A 24,543-nucleotide genomic window follows, 5' to 3' on the forward strand; every position below is an offset into this window, starting at 1 on the left:
GCTGATAATAATCCATGGGCATGCGGGCGCTAGATTGCCGCGTGGGGGGCTACTCACTCCCCTGCTCCCTGCTCCATGCAATAAAATCAATAAAAAGTTTCCAGAATCCAACAAGGGAGTGTGGCTTGGTCTGACGTGTTTCGTCGTCTTTAGACAACTTTATCAAAGGTGTTCCACAGTAGGTCTGCTCTGGGTTTATATACCCTTAAACAGGAAGTGCATCATCAAACAGTCAAACAATTACCCAATTGATCATATTTAAAAATACCAAATATTCACCCTACACATCTCTTTATCAGATTATGTGGGTTATAATAATATTATAGTAGGCAGTCGCAACAATATATTTATTACCTAATAATGATAATACACAAAAATAACAAAGAATAAAAATTAAATTGTGCCCCACTTCCAGTTGTTGGAACACACGCCGCGTACAACTTCCGGCCGGTGGAACGCAAGTTACTCTTAATAGAGTACATCTCAGCAGAGTAATACATATTAATATTTATGGGCTCATATAGTAAACCGCCCTACATAGGGCTCGTAAAAGGAGGAGAGAAGGGAGAGGGAATGGATGTTAAGAGCCGGCAGAGTACTGTGTCTCCACCGTCCTTCTCCGATGCGCTCCTGCCGTCACTTTCGGTAGATGGAGCGCAACCTGGAAGCTGTGTACTTCCGGTTTTCCTATGATTGGTCTTTACTTGAATCATCTGTATCTCTAATGTAGCAGAAGGATTATGAATTTATAGTACTAATGATATCAATTTCACAGATATTTGGTTAATATTATAATTATAAACACGTAGGTTGTCATAGTAACACATAGGCTTACATTCAGCCGATGTAGCATGTTGCATATCTGGTCTTGGACACCAGGGGGGTTAATTTGTTATAAATTCTATCACAAACCATAACATAATATAGATATCTAACATAATTGTAATTATAAACAACTATAAAGCATGATAAAAAAAGGGGCAAATACAAGTATAAATAAACTACTGAGTCGAGTCAGATAATGATTTCTGTATAGTAATAATAGGAAAAATATAAATATAAATATACAAATAAAATAAAAATAAATAAAAATAAATGATAATAGTGAAAACAAAAGATCATAATGTATAAATAAAATAAATATTATTTATTATTTACATTTATTTATATTTATTTATACATTATGATCTTTTTTATTCACTATTATCATGATATACCACACTTAATACTGGAGGAGAGCAATACTAGGAACAAGCCGGACTTGTCTAAGTATATTTTCCTTTGTCTTTCTATTTCACACCAGAGTGCATTTTTAATTTTAAATGTGTATGTTTTAGTGTGCATTTTATATTGCTTTGTATATTAATTAATTTTTCATTCATCTCATTTTATGAGATTTAATAAACCTTTATGTGATACCCAATTGATCATAATAGATTGTTTTATAGATTACCAATATATTAAATTTGAGTGCTCCACAAACCCCTATTTTTTTTCCCCCAATACCTTTTCTAGGGACTGACCATTCCCTTGTCTGAGCAGCTGGCACAACCACCCACCCACTAAGCGCCTGTACTGTCACTTCGGTGATTCTTCTTTTTTTCTCCAGTTAGAGAGCACCATGTCTCTCCTAGAATGGGTCCTGTTGGGAGATTTGCATAATCTAATAGAATGCCCACCCGCTTCAACGGGGCCCTCTTGTCATAAGTACCCTGGGCAGCGGTGTAGCTAGGTCAGAGCCGGCCCTAGCCTAAATGACGCCCTAGACAAGATTTTGGCTGGTGTCCCCTAGCACCGCCACTAGTTCCGCCTCTGACCCTGCTCCCCTGTCCCAGCACCATCAACCCTCATCATAGCAGTCATCATTTTGGTGCTCCTACCCGCCATATTTTAAATAGAAACAGTGCACACATTCGGTGAGCAGCCCAAACAAGGGTGTGTTCTTTCTGGGAAGGGGCATGGCCACACAATAGTACCCCCAATTCAAATTATGCCACACAGTAGTGCAACTTTATTCATATTATATCATGCGATGGTGTCCCTTATTCACGTTACATCACAGTAGTACCACTTCACCTTATGTACATTACTCCTCACATTATTCACATTATACCCTTAGAAAAAAATCCTGAGAAAATATTGTACTTTAAGCACCTCCATGGCCACACTGCAACCCAGCAGAAAGCAGTGTGTGCTGGGCAGGGGAGAGAGCTGCAGCTGCTGCTGTCACTTAAGGGGAGGGGGCCCGGGGCACCCACTGGGCCCTTCCATCAGACTTTGGCCTTGGTAATTTGTACCCCCTACCCCTTTCTCTCGGCAACCCTGATAATACCACACAGTAATGCCCCTTACACATAACACACATTATTAATGTCCTTATAACCATAATGCCCCTTACACATTGTGCCAACCTTTATTAATGCCCTTCATACACATAATGACACACATAATGCCCCTTACACATATGTTGCACATTATTAATGACCTTATACACATGACACACATAATGCCTGTTACACATATGTTGCACATTATTAATGCCCTTATACACATGACACACATAATGCCTGTTACACATATGTCGCACATAATTAATGCATTTATACATGACACACATAATGCCCCTTACACATATGTTGCACATTATTAATGCCTTTATACACATGACACATATAATGCCCATTACACATATGTTGCACATTATTAATGCCCTTACACACATTACACACATAATGCCTGTTACACATATGTCGCACATTATTAATGCATTTATACATGACACACATAATGCATGTTACACATATGTTGCACATTATTAATGCCCTTATACACATGACACACATAATGCCTGTTACACAAACGTCGCACATTATTAATGCATTGATACATGACACACATAATGCCCCTTACACATATGTTGCACATTATTAATGCCCTTATACACATGACACACATAATACCTGTTACACATATGTTGCACATTATTATTGCCCTTATACACATGACACACATAATGCCTGTTACACATATGTCGCACATTATTAATGCATTTATACATGACACACATAATGCCCCTTACACATATGCCGAACACTATTGCACAACCAACCCACCCGCAGGCAGCACTCGCACAGCCGCTAACACTGTGACCTCTGCCTCTGCTTAGATACAGATGTTTCCTCATACATCTTGCCTCAATAGGCCATGCAGCTCCTGGCCAGTTCGGCTAACGTTGGGTGCCTTTTTTGCTGAAAATTCGTGTTATTAGCATTGTTATGTGACCAGGACACACAAGGAGCTTCTGGTGATTAAAATGATGTGCGACTGTGGCTGTACCTGCATACAGAATGCTATGTTACAGTGATTTCCATGAATACACTCTTTCATTTGCAGATACAGCCTCACTCACACACAGAATATAGACATGCTGCATATCATTTTAAACAGCAGAAGCTGCTGATGCCCCATGGCATTCCAATTGCCCTAGGCAATTGCCTAGTTTGCCTATGCCTAAGGCCGGCTCTGAGCTAGGTGCCATGGTGCCCGGAGCAAGGGCATATTTCGCGCCCCCCCCCCTCCTCCCGGTAATGAATTGGGGGCATGGCTAACTTGTGTTGGCATGTTACATTTGAAATATATAAGACACTGAAACGGAATCTGCTGCTCTATATAAGATGCTGTAACGGAATCTGCTGCACTATATAAGACGCTGTAACGGAATCTGCTGCGCTATATATAAGACACTGTAACGGAATCTGCCGCGCTCTATATAAGACGCTGTAACGGAATCTGCCGCGCTATATATAAGTCGCTGTAACGGAATCTGCCGCGCTATATAAGACACTGTAACGGAATCTGCTGCGCTATATAAGATGCTGTAACGGAATCTGCTGCGCTATATAAGACGCTGTAACGGAATCTGCTGCGCTATATAAGACACTGTAACGGAATCTGCCGCGCTATTTAAGACACTGTAACGGAATCTGCTGCGCTATATAAGACACTGTAACGGAATCTGCTGCTATATAAGACACTAACGGAATCTGATGTGCTATATAGGACGCTGTAACGGAATCTGCTGCGCTATATAAGACACTGTAACGGAATCTGATGCGCTATATAGGACGCTGTAACAGAATCTGCTGCGCTATATAAGAAACTGTAACGGAATCTGCTGCGCTATATAAGACAATGTGACCCCTCCCCCACCCCCCATGGCATTTTGGTAAGACAAATACAGCACTGCACTTTATTTATTTATAGATCTAGCCATACATACATACATCCAAGGACAGGGCACTCACCAGGCTTTCTTACAGAGTTCTATGCCAGGGGTTACCGAGCCCAGCGCCGATCCTCTGTGTAAATCCCAAGAAGAAAAAAGCAGCCCAGTCACAGCATAATTCCAGATATATCATAAATCCGCTGTGAGCCCAGATCCTTTCCCCAGTGATGGGCGGCGAGTGTGTGCAGCTCGCTCCAGCACTTGCGCTATGCAGACATATCTGCGTTGCCGCCTCCAGACGCGCAGTGAATGCGCCAAAGTTCATTATTATTTGCAGGATGCCTGGTCTGTACCCAGCGGAACCTCTGGGAGGGATTACTGCACTGCCTGCTACAGTCTTTACAGCCGGGCAGAGAGCTGCCAGGCTGTATTCATTCAGTGTCAGGGAGGACACTGCAGCAGCAGCAGCAGCACTAGATCCCTACTCCCGGCTATTTTAAATCTTGCGCTGCTGCAGTCACCTGCTGGGTCCGCGAACTAATCAGAGCTCGCTTGTGGCCCGGCAGCCAATCAGGAGACCCCACTCCTGATTGGCTGCCGGAGCGCTAACGAGCTCTGATTGGTTCGCGGACCCGGCAGGTGACTGCTGCAGCGCAAGATTTAAAATAGCCTGGAGTCGGGATCTAGTCTAGTGCTGGTGCTGCTGCAGTGTCCTCCCTGACACTGAATACAGCTGGGCAGCTCTGTACTCGGCTGGTGAATTCTTTCGGGTGGCGCCGGGAAGGGCAGGCGCCGCCGCCGCCGGCACACGCTGCCCGCAGTTGGTGTATGGGAAACATGCAGGGATGATTTGCGGAGGGAGGGCGGGCCGGCGGCGCCATTCCACCAATCGCCGCCCGGAGCATGAGCTCCGGTGGCTCCGCCCTCCCTACGCCTCTGACCCCGGGCACCCCCAAGGCTTTATCCAGCCCTGTACACACTTTTGTGTATTATAGGTTTCCATATAGCACATTAAGTGTTATCTTTTATTCCTATTATTAGAGTGAAATCACCTCTAAGGGGGTTATTCAGACTTGATTGCTGAATTGACAATTCACAGGGCGGTGAATATTTAAACCATTGCGCATGGTATGGATATTAGCATGCACCCAGTGATAAAATCCAGTGTATGTTTTTGGTACCCTAGCATTCTGCGTAGGAAAATCGCATCACGTACCGTGTATAGTGCTGTACGATGCGTGCGATGTCCATATTAAGTGCACAGGAGTGCTTATACAATGAAATATCACATAGGATCGCATGGCACCAAATGCGATGCAATATTTCATTGTATAAGCACCCATGCCATGTGATATGATGGGTGCTTACTATGCCATTGCATCACCCCCAGTATTCATGCCACCCCGAAGCGTGGCGAGCGTCGGCGGAACGCGTCCTCCGACCTTTTCATACCCCCACTATCCACGTCGGCGTGGAGTTGAATTTATATAGTGTGGCAAGCGCAGCGAGCCACCGAGCCAGAATTGTGGCGAGGGGACGCGGAATACATGTAAAGTAATGCGCGTCCCTCACTCGCCACGCTTCCGGCTCGGTGGCTCGATGCGCTCGCCACACTATATAAAATCAACTCCACGCCGACGTGGATAGTGGGGGTATGAAAAGGTCAGAGGACGCGTTCCCCACCCCTCGCAGGGCTCGCTGCACTCACCACACTTTGGGGTGGCGTGGATACTGGTGAATACTGGGGGTGTTTTAGGAACACATTCAGACAAGCCATATCATACATCTGAGACAGTAAAGACGACATGTGTTAACTAAGAACTGTAACTTTTACTGAAATATATGAAAATATGGAAAATCGCATCGCATCGCATGTCATGCAAAAAGCGCATGCGATACGATGCGATTTCACTATGTTAGCGTACGTAGAAAATGTGGGCGCCGTGCTAGTAAACAAGTACCTATTTTTTTAATCACAAGCTGTTGACATGATATTAAGGCAAAGAAAAGGAGAAAAGAGGACTCTCTTTGTGGGGCACTCTTGGTATGTCAATTAGTTTTATTTAAAACGTAACTTTTATTTAGTTTTCATTTAAGATAAGTTTGGATAAATAGGCCTGTCGTATAAAGTGGTTATTAAATGAGTTGAATGCTTCCTCTATCCCTTTTGCAGTGAGCTTTTATAATATATGCTATGCACCAAGGGGTGTTTTTTATTATAATAATTAGTAGGAAGGATAATTGCCCTCTCAGGGGTTTTAAATCAACGATGTGTTACCCAGTACGGCCAAAGCTCTATGGTCTGGGGATCGTTTGGAGGCAAAAGTTTGATAGAATCCTGTGTCAAATAATTAAGGGGTGTATTCCCTATTTTTGATGAAAGATTCAAAATTTTATTGAGGAGGGTAAATTCCCTCCACGGAGGAGACTGCTATTGTTATGGTACAGGTATTGTATATTGTGGGTCAAGCTACAGCAGACACTTGTCTGAGATAGCAAATCGCAACTATTGACTGAGGATGCTATTGGCACTTTGCAACATTCAGGATGTCTTCATGAATGTTGCAACATTGTCTAGCTCAGTATTGCCAAGAGCTTGTTACATCTGTTTTATCTGTGTTCTGAGAGTCATAGGTATGTATATGTTTGGTTGTGAACAACAGATTGCATTCAAAAAGGTCACAGTCCAGAAAAGATTGTTTATTAATTATGCTGTGTTATCGTCTCGATTTATCACATGTAAAAAACCCGGGGAGCAGGGGGGGGGGGGCTACAGAGCAGGGCTGCTGGTGGGAGCAGGGGGGGCTGGGGACGCTGCGGGGGACACAGGCGGCATAGAGCCGGGAGCTGTCAGTGCTAGAAAAAAAAGCCTATACAATGAATGGGCAGTCTGTGATTGGCTGAGCGCTCTCTCAGCCAATTGCTGACTGGCTGAGAGAGCGCTCAGCCAATCACAGGCCGCCCATTCATTGTATTGGCTTTTTCTTTTTAATTCAGTACTGACAGCTCCCGCCGGCTCCCCCTGCCCGGCTCTATGCCGCCTGTGTCCCCCGCAGCGTCCCCAGCCCCCCCTCCTCCCTCTACCGCCGCGCCGCCCCACTAGGTCCCAAGTCAGGTGGTCGGACGTGCAGCAGGTCCGACCACCCGACGCAGATCCGATTTGCATGGGACCGCGCATCGGATCTGAGGGGACATCAAAACTAGCCGATTTTGGTCCGATTTTGGCCAGATCCGACTGATCTGGCTGAAATCTGACCAAAATCGGCTAGTGTATGGGGGCCTTTAGGTCTGTGCTGGAAATTTTGCGTATGCTTTTTGTCACCGAAGGGGATCACAGTCAATTGTTATTGCATCAAACCACAATCCAACACTAGTCTTTCACAGTGTGTCTGTGAAAAGCGAGAATACAATACCAATAATACACTGAGGTCTATAGCAGGCCACCAATATTGGCCGTCTATCTCTATTAGGTATCCGGTTCCAAAAAGCCCATTAGGTCTATGCTGGAAATTTTGCCAACGCAACAGGAATATGTTTTTTTGTCACAGATAGAGATAACAGTCAATTATTATTGTTACACCAAACAGACAATCAATTGCTTGTCTTCCACAGTGTGCCTGTGCAAGATGTAAGTACACTTTGGTCTATGGCAGGTCACATGGTTTGCCCACTTATCGCTGTTAGGAGACCTGTACTCAGAATAATTAGCATGTATTTCCGGTTATAGGGGACAAATCCCAATCACAGCAAATAAGAGTAATAAGTAGAGACAGGATTATATGCAACATAAAAAGCTTGAAATATGCATGCAAATATGCATGAAAAATACTTGAAATATACATGAAAAGTGTTAAAATATGCTACATTAAATAATAACAAAAGTAATTATTTACTTATTTATTTAAAAATCAGCATGCAATTAGTAGCAAATAAACCTCAAAAATAGGCCCACAGCATTTGCAGATGTCTAGTGCTGTACACAGGATTTTTTTTCTTCCTGGCTGCTACAGCATACTGCAGCGTCCAAAGCTCTTCTTGCATCAACTACACGGAACCTCATCTCCAGCACCGATGGATCAAATGTCAGCATAGCGTGTGAGGGCGGCGCAGTGGAAAGCTTCCTCCCTGCGCCACATTACTGACTGTGACATGGCATTTCCTCTGCGCCGCGTGATGTCACAACCCTTCTGCCCTCCTCCTCTGCTGCAGACGTCTGTCTCTTGGTGTAAAGTCCCAGGCCAGGGGCAGGCAAAGGTTCAGGAGGTTTGTAATGGCATCCGCCCCGACCGACTTTTATCACCATGGATTGGCAGCCTAGAGCAGTGTCAGACATAGCGTACATCGAAGGTTCCCCACACTGCGCACATATTGCACCAGCCTGCACACTCTACCACTACCAGGCCAGCAGCAGCAGGGCATTGCAGTACTGTGACTCGCGGGTCGGAAGAGGGTGAGGCCTAAAATATGCACATTACTAGATTTTAGGTAAAATATGCAATAACCAGTGAGAATAGGCAAAATATGCAAATGCATATAATAATGCAAATGCATATAATCCTGTCTCTAGTAATAAGCATGTATTTTAAGTTGTGGGGAACAAATTCCAATCTCTAGCAATCAACAGTTCACTAGTGCTTGCTAGTGTGTTCTTGTTCTAACCACAGGTATATTCGCCACAGTAAATCAATCGCTTGTGCTTCACAGTATATAGCAGTATTTGTCTGTGTATTCCTACTATTTTTGTACGGCACCAGGAAAGAACATCCTATGGTTCAATCTGTTAGTCAGTACTCATCAGGACTTAGGGTTTGTGTGTCGACTACTCTGTCTGCACTGTCTGGGTCTGACTATCGTGATGCAAGCAGATGTTATACTGTGGGAATTTCACCTATGCATTAGCCTGGCCCTTTAGTACCAAACTGATTTTCTGCTTTCTATTAGTCATGCAAACGTGCATAGGACTTAAGATGAGAGGGTTTCTGATTGGACTGCAGGGTCATGGAAGGATAGACAGGGGTTAGCACTCCTTTTATTGCCAGAATGTGTTTTTGCTACTCCCTGTTGCTATGTATAGCAGTGCAGGGTATTTTGCTATTTACTTCTTAGGCAGTTGAAGGAGTGTTAGAGTAGAAGATAGGTGGTATAGATATGCAATGTTAACTGCAGTATACGTAGTAGCAGAAAGATGCTGTAAGTGACCCTGGAGTGCTACCTTCTGCTGTTAGTGAGTCCTATCCTATCTTCTACTCTAAAGGGCCCCATACATCAGCAATTAATTGTGACAATTTTCAGATATGGAGATGATTGCCACAATTAATTTTAGATGTGTGGGCTCCCCCTTTTGGCAATCCCAATCAAAATCGCCAATCGATTGCTTAATCAGGTTTTTAAACATGTTTAATAATCTGGTATTATCTGCAGATCTTTTTTTATATGTGTGGGCATTCCCAATTCGTCTTCTTCATCTATTTACATTATGAACAGCTGAAATGACTATCGATTGGGGCAATTTCCAGATATGAAGATGCAATCTTTAGATGGAAAAATCTGCCGATCACTGAAATAAATCTGTAATGTGTGGGCAAAGTCAGATAGATTGTAAAATCCATTTATCTGGCCAAAAAATCCCTGTATCTGGAAATCCATAAATTGTGATTGCTGATGTATGGGGCCCATAACCCCTTTCTATCCTTCCATGACCCTGCAGTCCAATCAGAAACCCTCTCATCTTTTAGTCCTATGCACGTTTGCATGACTAATAGAAAGCAGAAAATCAGTTTGGTACTAAAGGGCCAGGCTAATGCATAGGTGAAATTCCCACAGTATAACATCTGCTTGCATCACGATAGTCAGACCCAGACAGTGCAGACAGAGTAGTCAACACACAAACCCTAAGTCCTGATGAGTACTGACTAACAGATTGAACCATAGGATGTTCTTTCCTGGTGCCGTGCAAAAATAGTAGGAATACACAGACAAATACTGCTATATACTGTGAAGCACAAGCGATTGATTTACTGTGGCGAATATACCTGTGGTTAGAACAAGAACACAATAGCAAGCACTAGTGAACTGTTGATTGCTAGAGATTGGAATTTGTTCCCCACATCTTAAAATACATGCTTATTACTCTTATTTGCTGTGATTGGGATTTGTCCCCTATAACCGGAAAAACATGCTAATTATTCTGAGTACAGGTCTCCTAACAGCGATAAGTGGGCAAACCTTGTGACCTGCCATAGACCAAAGTGTACTTACATCTTGCACAGGCACACTGTGGAAGACAAGCAATTGATTGTCTGTTTGGTGTAACAATAATAATTGACTGTTATCTCTATCTGTGACAAAAAAACATATTCCTGTTGCGTTGGCAAAACTTCCAGCATAGACCTAATGGGCTTTTTGGAACCGGATACCTAATAGAGATAGACGGCCAATATTGGTGGCCTGCTATAGACCTCAGTGTATTATCGGTATTGTATTCTCGCTTTTCACAGACACACTGTGAAAGACTAGTGTTGGATTGTGGTTTGATGCAATAACAATTGACTGTGATCCCCTTCGGTGACAAAAAGCATACGCAAAATTTCCAGCACAGACCTAAGGGTCAGCTGCGTACACAGATAGACTGCTGGGCACAAACGAGCTGTATGCACTACACAGCATAATTAATAAACAATCTTTTCTGGACTGTGACCTTTTTGAATGCAATCTGTTGTTCACAACCAAACATATACCTATGACTCTCAGAACACAGATAAAACAGAGTTAACAAGCTCTTGGCAATACTGAGCTAGACAATGTTGCAACATTCATGAAGACATCCTGAATGTTGCAAAGTGCCAATAGCATCCTCAGTCAATAGTTGCGATTTGCTATCTCAGACAAGTGTCTGCTGTAGCTTGACCCACAATATACAATACCTGTACCATAACAATAGCAGTCTCCTCCGTGGAGGGAATTTACCCTCCTCAATAAAATTTAGAATCCTTCATCAAAAATAGGGAATACACCCCTTAATTATTTGACACAGGATTCTATCAAACTTTTGCCTCCAAACGATCCCCAGACCATAGAGCTTTGGCCGTACTGGGTAACACATCGTTGATTTAAAACCCCTGAGAGGGCAATTATCCTTCCTACTAATTATTATAATAAAAAACACCCTTAGTGCATAGCATATATTGTAAAAGCTCACTGCAAAAGGGATAGAGGAAGCATTCAACTTATTTAATAACCACTTTATACGACAGGCCTATTTGTCCAAATTTATCTTAAATGAAAACTAAATAAAAGTTACGTTTTAAATAAAACTAATTGACATACCAAGAGTGCCCCACAAAGAGAGTCCTCTTTTCTCCTTTTCTTTGCTACTGTACATTTGGACTCAGGGGAGCACCACCAACTCTTTAAAATAACTGCACCCAACTTGGGAGATTGACATTGTTTTTTGAGAATTGGTTACAGGCTACTCAGGCCGCCCCCCACCACAGTTGAGACCAGATCTCCCTTGACCTCTCTCACCCCAGGTGGGCAAGAACCTAGTGCGGAATCCAAAAAACCACACCCCCACCATGATATTAAGGCAGTATTTGCGGGTGTTACCCGCCGTTTACTGTGAGTGCCCAAGCATTTTAAGGGAGGTCGTGTGACGTCTGCCCAGATCAGCCTGTTTCTATCACACAGGTAGAGTAGGTCCTGGGCTATGCACATACTGCACACATTGGAAAAAAAATCAATCATGTGAGTTGTGAATGGATTTGCAGTTAATCACAATCTGTGATAATTTTGCTAGCCTATCGCAGCCTTGCACAAGGCGGGGTTTCACTCTGGCTGGGGGGTGTGGGGGGAGCTATCTGATCACAGGGCCATGCCAATTAGCAGAGAAGCAATCCAGTCTAAATAACCCCCAAAGTCAGAAACAAAAACAAATTTCTTACATTGTATCAAAAAGCTCAAAGGCAGCCATATATTGTTCTGTTAACAGTAACCAATGCTGCTTTTCAAGCTTTGTTTCACATCATCGGCTTCTACTGAGCTTAAACTATACAAAGCCTTCTTTATTAGCATCAACTATTCTCTTGCTGCGTCAAAAACATTTTTTTTCTTTCATTTTTTTTTAATAGAGGTGAGCAACCTTGAAAGAAATGCATTTAGATCTATGTTTACATGGCAACCTTTAATTTCTCATCGGTTCTCACACCACTTCAAATGCAAGCTTTAATTACTAAAATTGGAAAGGATGTAATTAGAGACTGTTGGAGCCAGGGCATGTTCAAAGAGGAATACACAACAATGTTATCTGTAATCAAGAGCACAATTGAAAATCCACTCAAGGGATCTGTACTTATGCTGAGTTTTCGTCTTCACACATGCCTGGGTATTATAAATGCAGCTATGCTGTCAGGATCCTATTAATAGAGCATCCTTGTAGACATATATCAACATTTTTCATTTTCACACTTGCCTGGGTTAATTAATAAAAGTTCCCTTCAGATACAGCTTCAGATAGCTTGATGTATTTGATCTCAGCTCATGTATATGAAAATCTTACAGTCAGTATTGTATTCCAGATAAAGATATAGGGGGAAATTTACGAACACAAATACGCGTAAAATAGGCGTATTTGTATAAAAGTATGCCTATTTTATGTGTATTTGTATTTTCGGCATTTACTATCCCGAAAATACTGCCATTCGTTTTCATGGCACATTCTTATTTGTATTTATGAATGTCTACGCCCAGTGGCGTAACTATAAATTTTGCTCCCCCCTGCCAAAAAATTTGTGGGGCCCCCCGGACTCCTCTCCAGCGTGTTTCCCCAGCGTGTGACGTGATGACATCACACGCATAACGTAGAAGCTGAAGCAGGATAGAAGAAGAGAGACCAGAAGACATTGCCGCTTCCCTTGGCTCAGACGCATCCCAGGCCGCCCCAGCATGTCCATCCTGTACACAGTAGCCAATTGCCGGCTCTGTGTACAGTCAATTGAATCAGTGGAGGATCATGGGTCATCTCTGCCATGGCCGCACCCGCGCTGTGGCTGACTCGCCTCTGGTGCTCAGCGGCAGGCAGCAGCATGTCAGTGCGTCGAGCAGGTGCCGGCGCCCCCAAGAACTCACTGTGGCTTGCTCCCCCAAGCGGCAGCGGGAGAGACTCTCTCCACGCTGACTGTGACTTTGGCAAGCTGATCCAGAATTGACTGTACAGTTGGGAGAATAAGTCATCTAACAGAGAGGTGTTATATTGTGCTTCCTGTTCTGGTTCAATTTTTTTTATACCATTAAGTGGAGCATCACAGAAGTATCAGACTATCTACAGGGACAACTCCTCCCTTATTAACACCCAAAAGTGTTCCCATATATATAAATTTTCAATGAATCAAGGTATATAAAGGCTATAGATCCTATGGTACCATCTAGTGGAGCCCCACAAAGTTATCAGATTAACTACGGTGACCACACCTCCTTTAATAACACTGTATGTAAAGTGTTCCCCTATATACACACATAGTATCAAGGTATATAAAGGCTATAGATTCTATTTTTCCATCAAGTGGAGCCTCATAGGGTCATCAGTTTAACAGCGGTGACCACACCTCCCTTAAACAACACCCAAAAGTGTTCCTCATTATTTACATTTATATGCTGTATTGAGGTATATAAAATTTAGAGATTCTGGTGTACTACCCCTGAAGAAGTCCCTAGTGGATGAAACGCGAAGGGTTCTGCATGATCAGTCTACACCTCTGATCGAAGTTACATTGAATTACAATGACATACCAACAACTTCTGTGAATGATTTCAAACTAAAGCATTTTTATTAAGTATTTTAATTGTTTTATTATATGAAATAAATATTTTGGTATTTTTACAATTGTGGATTGGTGAAACCATCTTCTGAGCGCACCTTTACACCTTCTTCTCTTCATATATATATATATATATATATATATATATATATATATATATATATATATATATATATATATATATATATATATATATATATATATATATATAGTTTCCATGTCCAAGTAATGCGATCACAAGTCCTCAGACAAACCAGCACCAGTCAACTTGTTTGCAAGTAAAATATTTATGTTCCATGAAAAGGATCCATTTTTCAAAAAAGCCAAAGTCCCAACATCACATCACATGGCAATAACAGTTTTGAAGAAACATGCTCTCAGGTATACATTACGTATCCAGCTTCATTGGCCAAAAGAGAGTCCCTTAACGGGCCGTTTCGGCGTTACCCACGCCTTTCTCAAAAGGGGAATGAGAATAATGTTGCACACCGGGGTGGCTGGGGAGCCGTCTTAAATAGCAAAAAGGTGTACACTCACCTGTCTGTAGATTGCCGCATCCCGGGACGCCGTACTCGCCGTCTTGCGGTCCACCGGAAAACTGGAAGTGACGTCAGACGCCAACTTCCGCGTTCCAGCTTGCGGGGACGGTTTTTTGGTTCCCTGGTGCCAGCCGGATCTGTATCAGTTACCATGGCAATTTAGAAAAAAGGCTAAAGATACGTAATGTACCTGCAGCAAGGAGCATATAACTGGAATTCACACACAACAACAAACAGACAAATATATAGATAACACACTATGTACAAAAATGGAAAGTATATGCATGATTAATATTAAGAAATATAACCATATAGTACCGGATCAATCCATGTGCATAACTACTCTAATTATTTGGGAAGATATATTTTTTTAAATCAAATATCAGAACACTGTAGAATTATAGAAATGGAGCAAAGGTAAATTCTTCATTTAACCCTTCTGGGTTCATAGAGCGCAGTTCATGAATCCAGTAACACTCTCGCTGCAGCAAAAGCTTATGCCGATCCCCACCTCGTCGTAATGGTGGTACGCAATCAATAGGCATAAAGGTGAAGTCACTTATTTTGTGTCCACAATTTGCATAATGCCTAGCCACAGGTGGAGTGCTGGGTTCGATTTTTGATAACGCTTTTTTGATGGAACTTCTGTGCATCGATACTCTCTCCTTGAGCATACGTATGGTCTTTCCAATATATGTCAAGTTGCACGGGCAGGAAACTTTGTATATCACGAAACGTGTTTCACACGTCATACGGTGTTTAAGTGAGTATTGTTTCCCCGTCAGTGGATGTGTGAAACTGTTAGCCATTGTGATGTATTTGCAATTTACGCACTTTCCACAGCGAAAGGAGCCAACTGTTTTCTGTAGCCATGATTCTTTGTGGCATACTCGAGGGCTGATGTCAGTATAAACCATTCACTGCTTGAGGTTGTGACTGCGTCGATAACAAAACAATGGGACATCCTGACAAACTTTGCCCAAGATTGGGTCAGTTTGAATAATATGCCAGTGCTTCTTGATCGCCATACGTATCTCATTAGACGCAATGGAATACGTACTGGAGAATGTCATCCTTGGTTTATGTTTACTGGTTGCTGGTTTCATAAGATCTGTCCTGGTTAGACCCTTAGCTCGTTGTCTAGCCAAACGGACTTCGCCAGTATCATATCCCCGGGATCTAAAATCGAGGCACATCCTGTCCAGCGTATGCTCCAACTCTGCGGTATCCGAGGTATTGCGTACTGCTCGTACCATCTGGGAGTACGGCAGCCCTCTTTTGAGCGGTTGGGGGTGAAAGCTATCTGCAGCCAAAAGAGTGTTTTTGTCCGTAGACTTTTTATAGAGGGTCGTGACAATGTCCATCTCTACAGTGGAAAGTGATGTCCAAATAGTTAATACAAACAGAGCTAAATGCACATGTGAATCTGATCAATCCCGGTAAACCATTCAAATGATCGACAAAGTTTAGCAGCTCGGCTTCAGTCCCAGTCCACACCATGAAGACATCATCGATGTAACGCGTGTACATCGCGATATGTTTAGAAAAAATTAAATTTTGAATAATGTTAACTAACTCGTATTGATACATAAAAATATTGGCATATGATGGGGCCATATTGGACCCCATCGCAGTCCCGATACACTGTAAATAAAATATATATATGTATTTGTTTTTTACACATTCACCAGCAGGGGGCCGAGCCGGGAGCCGCTCATTAATATTCATATATTCACTGCACACTGATCCCGATCATTGCACATGCACGATCGGGACCAGTGTGTAGCGGCTCCCTAACACAGTCCCCTGCCAGCTCTGGGGGGCTCTCCCTGTGTCCCCCTCAGCCCTCCTTCACCCCCACAGTGTCCGGCGCAGGCAGGGAGGCTTCCATCTCCCTGCCTGCAGCCGTCCCCCAGCTCCCCGGCGGCATTCGCCGGGGGGGTTAAAATTCGCCGCCAGGGGCAGCAAGCCCCTGAGGCGTTGAATAGGGGGTGAGGGAGGGCTGGCAGCGAATGCTGCAGCCCTCTGGAACCCGGCGATTGTGCAGCGAATCCAAAACAGGATTTGCTGCACAAGGAGAATTAAAGTATTGAATACCTGCCATTGAGATAATGCCTCAGTTTCTTTCTAGGTTACTAAACTATACAATAGTGGGGATGCCGCCCCGAACATCCCCAACCCTGCCACCTTCGTCACTGCTTTAAAGTGAATGGCGGCAGGGGAAGCATCATGGGTCTGGGCAGCTCCCACGTATGATCACCGGAGCGGAGGTGATGGGGGGGGGGGTATGACAGGGTCGGGGGGAGCAACGGGGGGCTCTAGAGGTAGTGCCGCCCCGAACATCCCCAAGCGGGATATCATGCGAGTGGATATGTAATGAACACGCATCCGCAGGTATGCCTCAGCAGCAGGAGAAATCATTCAATAGACGCTTGCACATTTGCACACTCCCTAATATTGGAATGTTGCCGAATTCCCCCCGTTTTGCATTAACCAGAGTTAGGCCCAAAGTTAGACAAAAAAGAGGGAAAAGTGTCAGCCATCCCTGTGACACAAACAACTGCTTGACAATATGTTTTAAAAATCACATATAGAAGTATCTGTGGCAAATATTCTGCATTGTGACCTGCGGATCTTGGAGAAAGTATAGCTGAAGAAACAGAGCCATGATTCAAGTAGTAGTAGGTGTAACTGAACCAATGGTATCTTTCTGCTAAAGGCATGGATGTACTTCTAGTACCTTCATCTGTCACACTGCCTTCCCCAGTCCACCTTTGCTCAGTGGGCTGCATTTAGACTATGAAAGAGTAAAAGAACTTTGACCAGACAGATGCCTGGGAGGCTTCATAAGATACGCAAGTCATAATTTGTTGACACCTATTTGTCTGTTTTAAACGTGCTACTAAATGAAGCTGTTTCATTATTGATATATGTGACTATCTTTTTTTCTGCATCCCTGTAACACTGCTTTCCTATTGCATTAGATTTACTTCTGTACATTTAGATTTGCTACTGATTTGCATTTTTTTAATCCTTTGAAACATAAAACATTATTCTCAATTATTATATTGTTTAGTAATCTAGCAAAGCACTCAGGCAGCCATTATAATTTTTTTGTAAAATGTACGGTACTTATGTAGTAGCCGGCAAGCGTACGTATGTTAATTGGGCGCCCGGCTACTACATAAGTACCAAATGTACATAAAAAATGGACGGTAAAGAGCAATACTGGGGCACAAGTTGTGCAGTACTAATGTGTCAATGACAATTTGTATTTTTAAATGTATTATGTTCCAGTTTTAACCTTTCATTTTAATTGTACATTACTTTTGTATGCTTTAGCCGACAATTGAACACTTTTAGAAGATCAAGGATATTAACATTTTTTTTTCCAGCTATCCATATTATCGCACATTTGTTCAACATACAGCGCTATCACATGAGTCAATCAATAGAGGCCGGAAGTCTATGTAACCTACTATCATTCATTGGAAACCATTCTAATGAGAGCTATTTAAATCCAATTAGAAGCTACAACAGTGTAAGTTATTTTGTGGATTTTCTAAAACTGTAAGACATTTATTAATCAAATATATTTATTTATTTAGTATTATTTGGACATCAATGAAATGATCTTGAGGATTTAAAATGATATCTTCCTGGGTATATATATGTATTCTTTAAATTTCAATGTACTTACAGTATATTTTGCTCTGTGAGATTCTAGCATTGCAGGCTTAATTAACCCTTTTAGTGCTAACGTTGCGGTGAGAGATCCTCTAAATATTCTCCAAAAATGCCAGCGTCGCTCACGACTGTTCTTTTTTTGGGGGCAATATTTAACTTAACTCCAATTAATTAAATTGGCTGTATCTGTATTTATTTTTACTAAAAGAACAGTCGCTGTGAGAGACTCTGGTACAAATAAATAAATAAATAAATAAAGACAAATGGTGGTCCCACCAAATATTGATTTGATTTAGATTTCTCTTCTGTTCATTCACTTTACATTTTGTAAAATATTTCTTATTTTGTAACATTTTTCTTCAGATTGATGCCATAATGGGGATTTTTGAGTTGTGATTTTGTGTGCACGTGATAGATAAATACTGAATATAAATCAGAGATCTCTTAAGGCCCCCATACATTAGGCCGACTTGTCCTTAGTACAAGTCGGACCCAATTCTCCTGTGAGCCGTCCGGCAGCTTCCCGGGAGGCTCACATACAATTTATCACTTGATGTGCCAAATTTACATGTGATAAATCGCTTGCGATTTACCACATGTAATGGGGAGCTGCGGGCGGTGAGGAGCAGGGGGCAGGCGGTGAGGGGCAGGGGGGGCGCCGGTGATCCTGGGGCGCAGGGAGCCGTGTAAGAAGCCACTGCCGTCAGCGGGAGCAGTGGGGGAAGCGCACAGTACCAGGGAGCCGGGCCGGAGAAGACGCTGCCGGGCAGCGGCGGGACTCGGGAGCAGCAGAACACTTAAAAAAAAAAAAAAAGCCCATACAAACGCATAGGAAGTCATTGATTGGCTGAGACCTCTCTCAGCCAATTAGCGATTGGCTGAGAGAGGTCTCAGCCAATCAATGGCTTCCTATGCGTTTGTATGGGCTTTTTTTTTTAAGTGTTCTGCTCCCAGCGCCACTCGCGCTGCCTGGCAGCGTCTTCTCCTGCCCGGCCCGGCTCCCTGGTACTCTGCGCTGCCCCCACTGCTCCCGCTGACGGCAACTTCTTCTCCTCCTCTGCCGGGCTCCCTGCGCCGCTCTCCTGATCCCTCCGCCCGGCTCTGGTAGGTCCCCGCCAGCTGCAGTCCCCGCACGGCTCCGGGCAGCACATAAGATTTAGAAAATCTTATGTGCAGCCCGTCTGACCTGCCGACTCCGATCCGATCCGCACGGGGCCGCGCATCGGGTCGGAGGGCATGTCTCCATATGCGATTTGGGCCGATTTTACGGCCCGATTCATCCGAATCGGGCAAAATCTTGCCCAAATCGCATAGTGTATGGGGGCCTTTAAGGGCCCCTTTCAAATTATCAACCCAGTCAAAGCAAACAACCAATTAACTTGACTGATCTAAAGCAGCCAAACAATGACAACAAATGGCTGAGTTGTTGCTGTGGATTACAATTTAAATAATAACTTTCATTGTACTTTGTTATGTGTTTTCCATTTTATCTAGAACATTACAAAAGAAGTATTTGTCTCACTAGCTGGAATCACTGGTTTTGTCATCACGCTGGCTTTAGTCCTAATTGTAACTTCATCTACGGAGCTCATAAGACGGTCATTCTATGAAGTCTTCTGGTATACTCATAATCTGTCCATTATTTTATTCATTGGACTTATTATACATGGTGCAGGGTAAGCATACATTTATTGACTTTTATATGGCTAATGCCTTGATGTTTGAATAATTGGATTTTCTATTGTACCATATAATTGTACCATATCTGTAGCATAATAAAATCGATCAAGGGGGTTATTCAGCCCTTACGTGCACTAAGCTTCAAAAGTGATCAAATGGAGAGTGATAAACAGCCAGCCAATCAGTTCCTACCTGCCATGTTACAGGCTGTGTTTGAAAAATGACAGGTAGGAGCTGATTGCTTGTTTATCACTCTTCATTTTATCACTTTTAAAGCATCTGGCTCCTAATTGCACGGCTTCAAATTCACAGGCCGCTTGATAATTAATAGACTGCGTATGGCTCGTTGTAAGCACGTGCAAGGACATCCTGCAATGAAATCCTGCTACTTTTTTATTTCTGGCCATATGCAAGTTGACTGACAGAAAGGCGGCATCTGGGGGGTGATAACTGGATGTTTTCTGGAAGCGTCAGAAAATACCGGGGTGCCAAAGCATTTGAAGTGAAGTTGTGTGACGGCAGCTCCGTCCCTGAACAGCCTGTTTCAATCACACTGGCCTAGTAAGCCCTGGGTTACACACAGACTGCACACAATAGAAACATTATTCGATGGTGGGCGGTTGCTGCTAATAACTGATCTGCATAATTTTCACAAGCAATTCACAGGGTTGCACAGGGTAAGATTTCCTGATCGCAGGCTTCTGCATATTAGCAGCCCATCGATCAGGTATGCATAGCCCCACAAGTCTGAATTAAGCATAGGGCCTGATTCAGAGATGAAAGCAGTGTAGATGTCAGTAGCAAGTGGCTGGTGTTTTAAGTCTGCGCATGCCTCGGAGTGCCTGATGATGTCCCTCTAGGGCAGTGGTTCCCAACCTTTTTTCTCTCCTGTACCCCTTGATTAGGCTTTTAATTTATAAGTACCCCTCCTCTCAATTTGAAATTTCCACAGTACTTATAAATGGAAGTGAGCAGTATGCGTGTCCTAATATTAAGGAGTAGACGTATATGGTCGTATATGGTCAGGAATCAGGTCCGTCTTTGTCTGGCCGCTGGCTGTGTATTGTCTCCAGAGGTCCCGCTAACGCCTTTAGGATTAATGCTTCTTCCACCCATGTCAGTGCTGGGCAGATGTTCACAGGTAGCTCTCAGTGAATTGCTGATTTGGCAAAAGCACGAGGAGACGCTGATGACGCTGCAGATGGAACTGGAAATGACACAACGTGGCTTGTTTCAATGTCAATGGTTGACTTATTTTACCATCGGAAGACTTTTTCTTCTTCCGCCATTACCAATATTATTTCCAAGTATCGCCAACTGGTCTGCAGAGTACCCCTGGGGGTACTAGTACCCCAGGTTGGGAACCACTGCTCTAGGGGATGCAGAGTGAATATATATGCAGAGAAATTAAATTCCATTTGGTCATTCCATGTTGTGGCCAGCAACTACATCTTTTTATTTTTTGGCAGTTGCACTGACACTGACCAACATATTCCTACAACCTACAGTACATAATAACCACAGGGTTGCTGTAATGTCTGGTGTAGCTGATGTGTCTGATGATGCCGAGGGTGCGACTTCAAATTCCAATGGATGCTGCATTGGTGTAATATCACATTCATACTGCTTACAACAAAACTATGGTTGTTTCTGCATCCACCTCTGAACCAGGCTCATAATGCTGTTGTGAGGGAGTGATGTAGGAGCATGTAGGAAAATATAGGTGCACATATTTGTCTGGTACTAATGCTCTAGCAAACCGGAAAATATACGACGAGGTAATGTCAAGTGTACTTTCATGTATTTAGGTTACCTTTTTGTGCTAGGTGTACAAAATTGTGATTAGTATAGAATATAAAATAGTTATCTATAGTAATTGATATATGAATAAAACAACCTTTTTTAACTGTAAATTTTAAAAAAGTAATTTTCTGATAGCTTTATTTTTTTTTTTGATGAATTAAAATACCATAAATGCAAAGTCTGCAGAGCCGTAACTGGTGGTATGCAGATTTCGCCACCACTTACACTTGTAATTGGCTTAAAAGATGCTTGGAAGGCACATTGCAGGCTGAAGAGCCAGAAAATTGCACTGACGCCTCCTTGTCTCAAAAAAGGCCTGACCCCCTCTTAAGGGACACCAAAAGTCAAATGGGTGGAGGAGGGGACAGTGCAATGTGCCTTATTGTCAGGCCATGGCTCTGATAATGAAACATTTATTCAATCTAACAAATCATTTTATAATTTCACTGTTTTATTTTTAAAGTAACCATGTCACTAACCTGGCTTTGTGATCACCACCTTGGTATGTTTAGTGAACATAACCAGAAATTAGAATATGGATACTTCAATCCACTAATATTACAGCAGTTTGGAATGCAAAGTCACCAGAAATGCTTGGCATTGTTCTATTTTGCTCTGGGGAAAAAAGGTTCCATATATTACCATATATACTCGAGTATAAGCCTACTTTTTCAGAACATTTTTTATGCTGGAAAAGCCCCCCTCGGCTTATACTCGAGTGAGGGTCCCACTTGAGTCAATAAGTTTTCCCAGTTCTTTGTTGTAAAATTAGATCCCTCGCCTTATACTCGAGTGAGGGTCCCACTTGGGTCAATCATTTTTCTCAGTTTTTTTGTTGTAAAATTAAGTGCCTCGGCTTATATTTCAGTCGACTTATATTCGAGTATATATGGTACATATATTACGGGAAATCAATAAATCTGCAAATAAATGATATATACCGAAGATGACACATGTTATGGACACGTGTAGCACGTGCCAAACTATTTGATAGTTTCAGGCTAAATTAAAAATAGACTTTAGCTTCCAACTGAACTCAACATGTCCTCACTTACTTTGAGGCTGTCAAGTTAAAGACGTTCAGTACAAACTCAGGTATAAGAAAGTTCTCACACAAAAAGTTTGGATGTATTACTGTTATTTGTCAGTTTTCATAACTGGAGTCTGAAGTCCATGTTGATTTTCTAGACAGGTAGTTCGTGGGCAGACACCGCAAAGCATGTTATTACATAATATTTCATATTGTAAAGACCATTATTACGAATGGGGAGATACTTCACAATGTCCTTTACCACAGTTTTCTGGCAACAAACCAGCGGTAAGACTAATTTTTGTTTGTAACTATATACAGGAATAGGATCTACTAAAATGGCTATGAAGTAGAAAGTACAGTACATATATTACATTTATATTCAATACAAGAACACATATGTTAATGCTTACAATTTCATGTAAAATCAGCAAAATATCACATGCATTATATGAAATGTGTATAGTCCATTGTGACATGATATATGTTTATAAATTGTAAGTTTTTACATAGTTATTTGTCAAGATTTTTAACTTATTCTTTATTTAAAAGGAATTGCATTTCAATAAGCTGCGGATATAGGGGCATATTTAACAATTATATTTTTGTTATCACTGTCATTTGTCAAACACATGACAGTTGGGAGCTGATTGGCTGGACCACCATTTTATACATAATGGACCTTATTCTGGTTCACACACAGCGCTGGGAAATTTCGATTGAAACGCCGCCCACTGCTCATCCAGCTGGCCACCCCCCCCCTGCAAGTCATGTTCCCCACCAGGCTGCGAATGGATGTTTTGCATAAACATCCATTCGTAGCCTTTGGTGGGTGGACCAAATAATCCGATGGTGACCGACTATCGAATTATATGGAATGAGCACACAAAACTAAGTCACTCTCAGGTGCCTTAGCTTTATGAGTTCCCTGTATGGGTGTTCCCATGAAAACGCTGGGCGTTCCCATGGAAAACAGGCACCGGATGTCAGCTGCCCACCCCTAATAGCTGCATCACTGCCTATTTTCCATGGGAACGCCCAGCATTCCCACCCATTGCACCACGCCCCCCCTGCACTGTTGTGTGTGAGCGCCCGGCGAATAATCTATTTGCCGTAACCACTCGTAAAAGTCCCAACAGTTCTGCCAGCTGATACCTGACAGGGCATGCCGGAACTTGTACTTTCCCTAAACCTGGAGACTTATGGGTTATCAAGCCCATGATAGACAAACTGATCTTGGAAAATCTGCTCTCGCCTAGGGCTGGTGTAAGTTTTGATGGTACATCTAAAGATGTACCCGGCCATTTTAAAGAGCCTATGGATGCTTATATCGGGTGTCCTAGTCCTTGCACATTCAGATCCACAGATGTACACTAGGGGAATAGTTCCTTAGATCAAGAGTAAAATAATTAGTAATGTCTGGGCTGACTTTACTAGGTTAATATGAGAAAAAGGTTGACACAAGCAAAAGGACAACATAAAGATGGATGACAAATGAAAAGGTCAAACATGAGTTTTTAGGTTGTTCATTTTTAACTTTTATCAAATGGTCTCTTAATTAGTGTACTTGGGGTGGTGGATATCACCCACCTAGTCTGGCTAGGAGTAATTCCTTTTTATGCCTGCACCTGGGTACCTCTCAGTGTGCCTCCAGTGTGTCCACTGGTTTGGAGCTGATAGCTGCTCCCGCTGCTGCCCCTTCTGTTCCCTAATTCATTCCCATCAAGCCATTGTTTCCCAGATCTCTCATCATGTTTCTGGCAAGGT

General features: G+C 42.7%; 1 protein-coding gene across 1 annotated transcript in view; it reads left to right on the forward strand.

Moving 5' to 3' along the window:
- NOX3 (NADPH oxidase 3) overlaps window positions 1-24,543 on the forward strand; it is a 188,362-nt gene that overhangs the window by 116,225 nt on the left and 47,594 nt on the right. Inside the window, exons 5-7 of the mRNA XM_083176320.1 lie at window positions 17,972-18,117; window positions 19,758-19,939; window positions 22,935-23,064. Coding sequence (XP_083032446.1) covers window positions 17,972-18,117; window positions 19,758-19,939; window positions 22,935-23,064 — 458 coding nt within the window. The remainder of the gene's footprint in view (window positions 1-17,971; window positions 18,118-19,757; window positions 19,940-22,934; window positions 23,065-24,543) is intronic.

The sequence above is a fragment of the Crinia signifera genome, chromosome 3 (assembly GCF_055691185.1).
Source record: "Crinia signifera chromosome 3, ASM5569118v1, whole genome shotgun sequence".
NCBI classification, from domain to species: domain Eukaryota; kingdom Metazoa; phylum Chordata; class Amphibia; order Anura; family Myobatrachidae; genus Crinia; species Crinia signifera.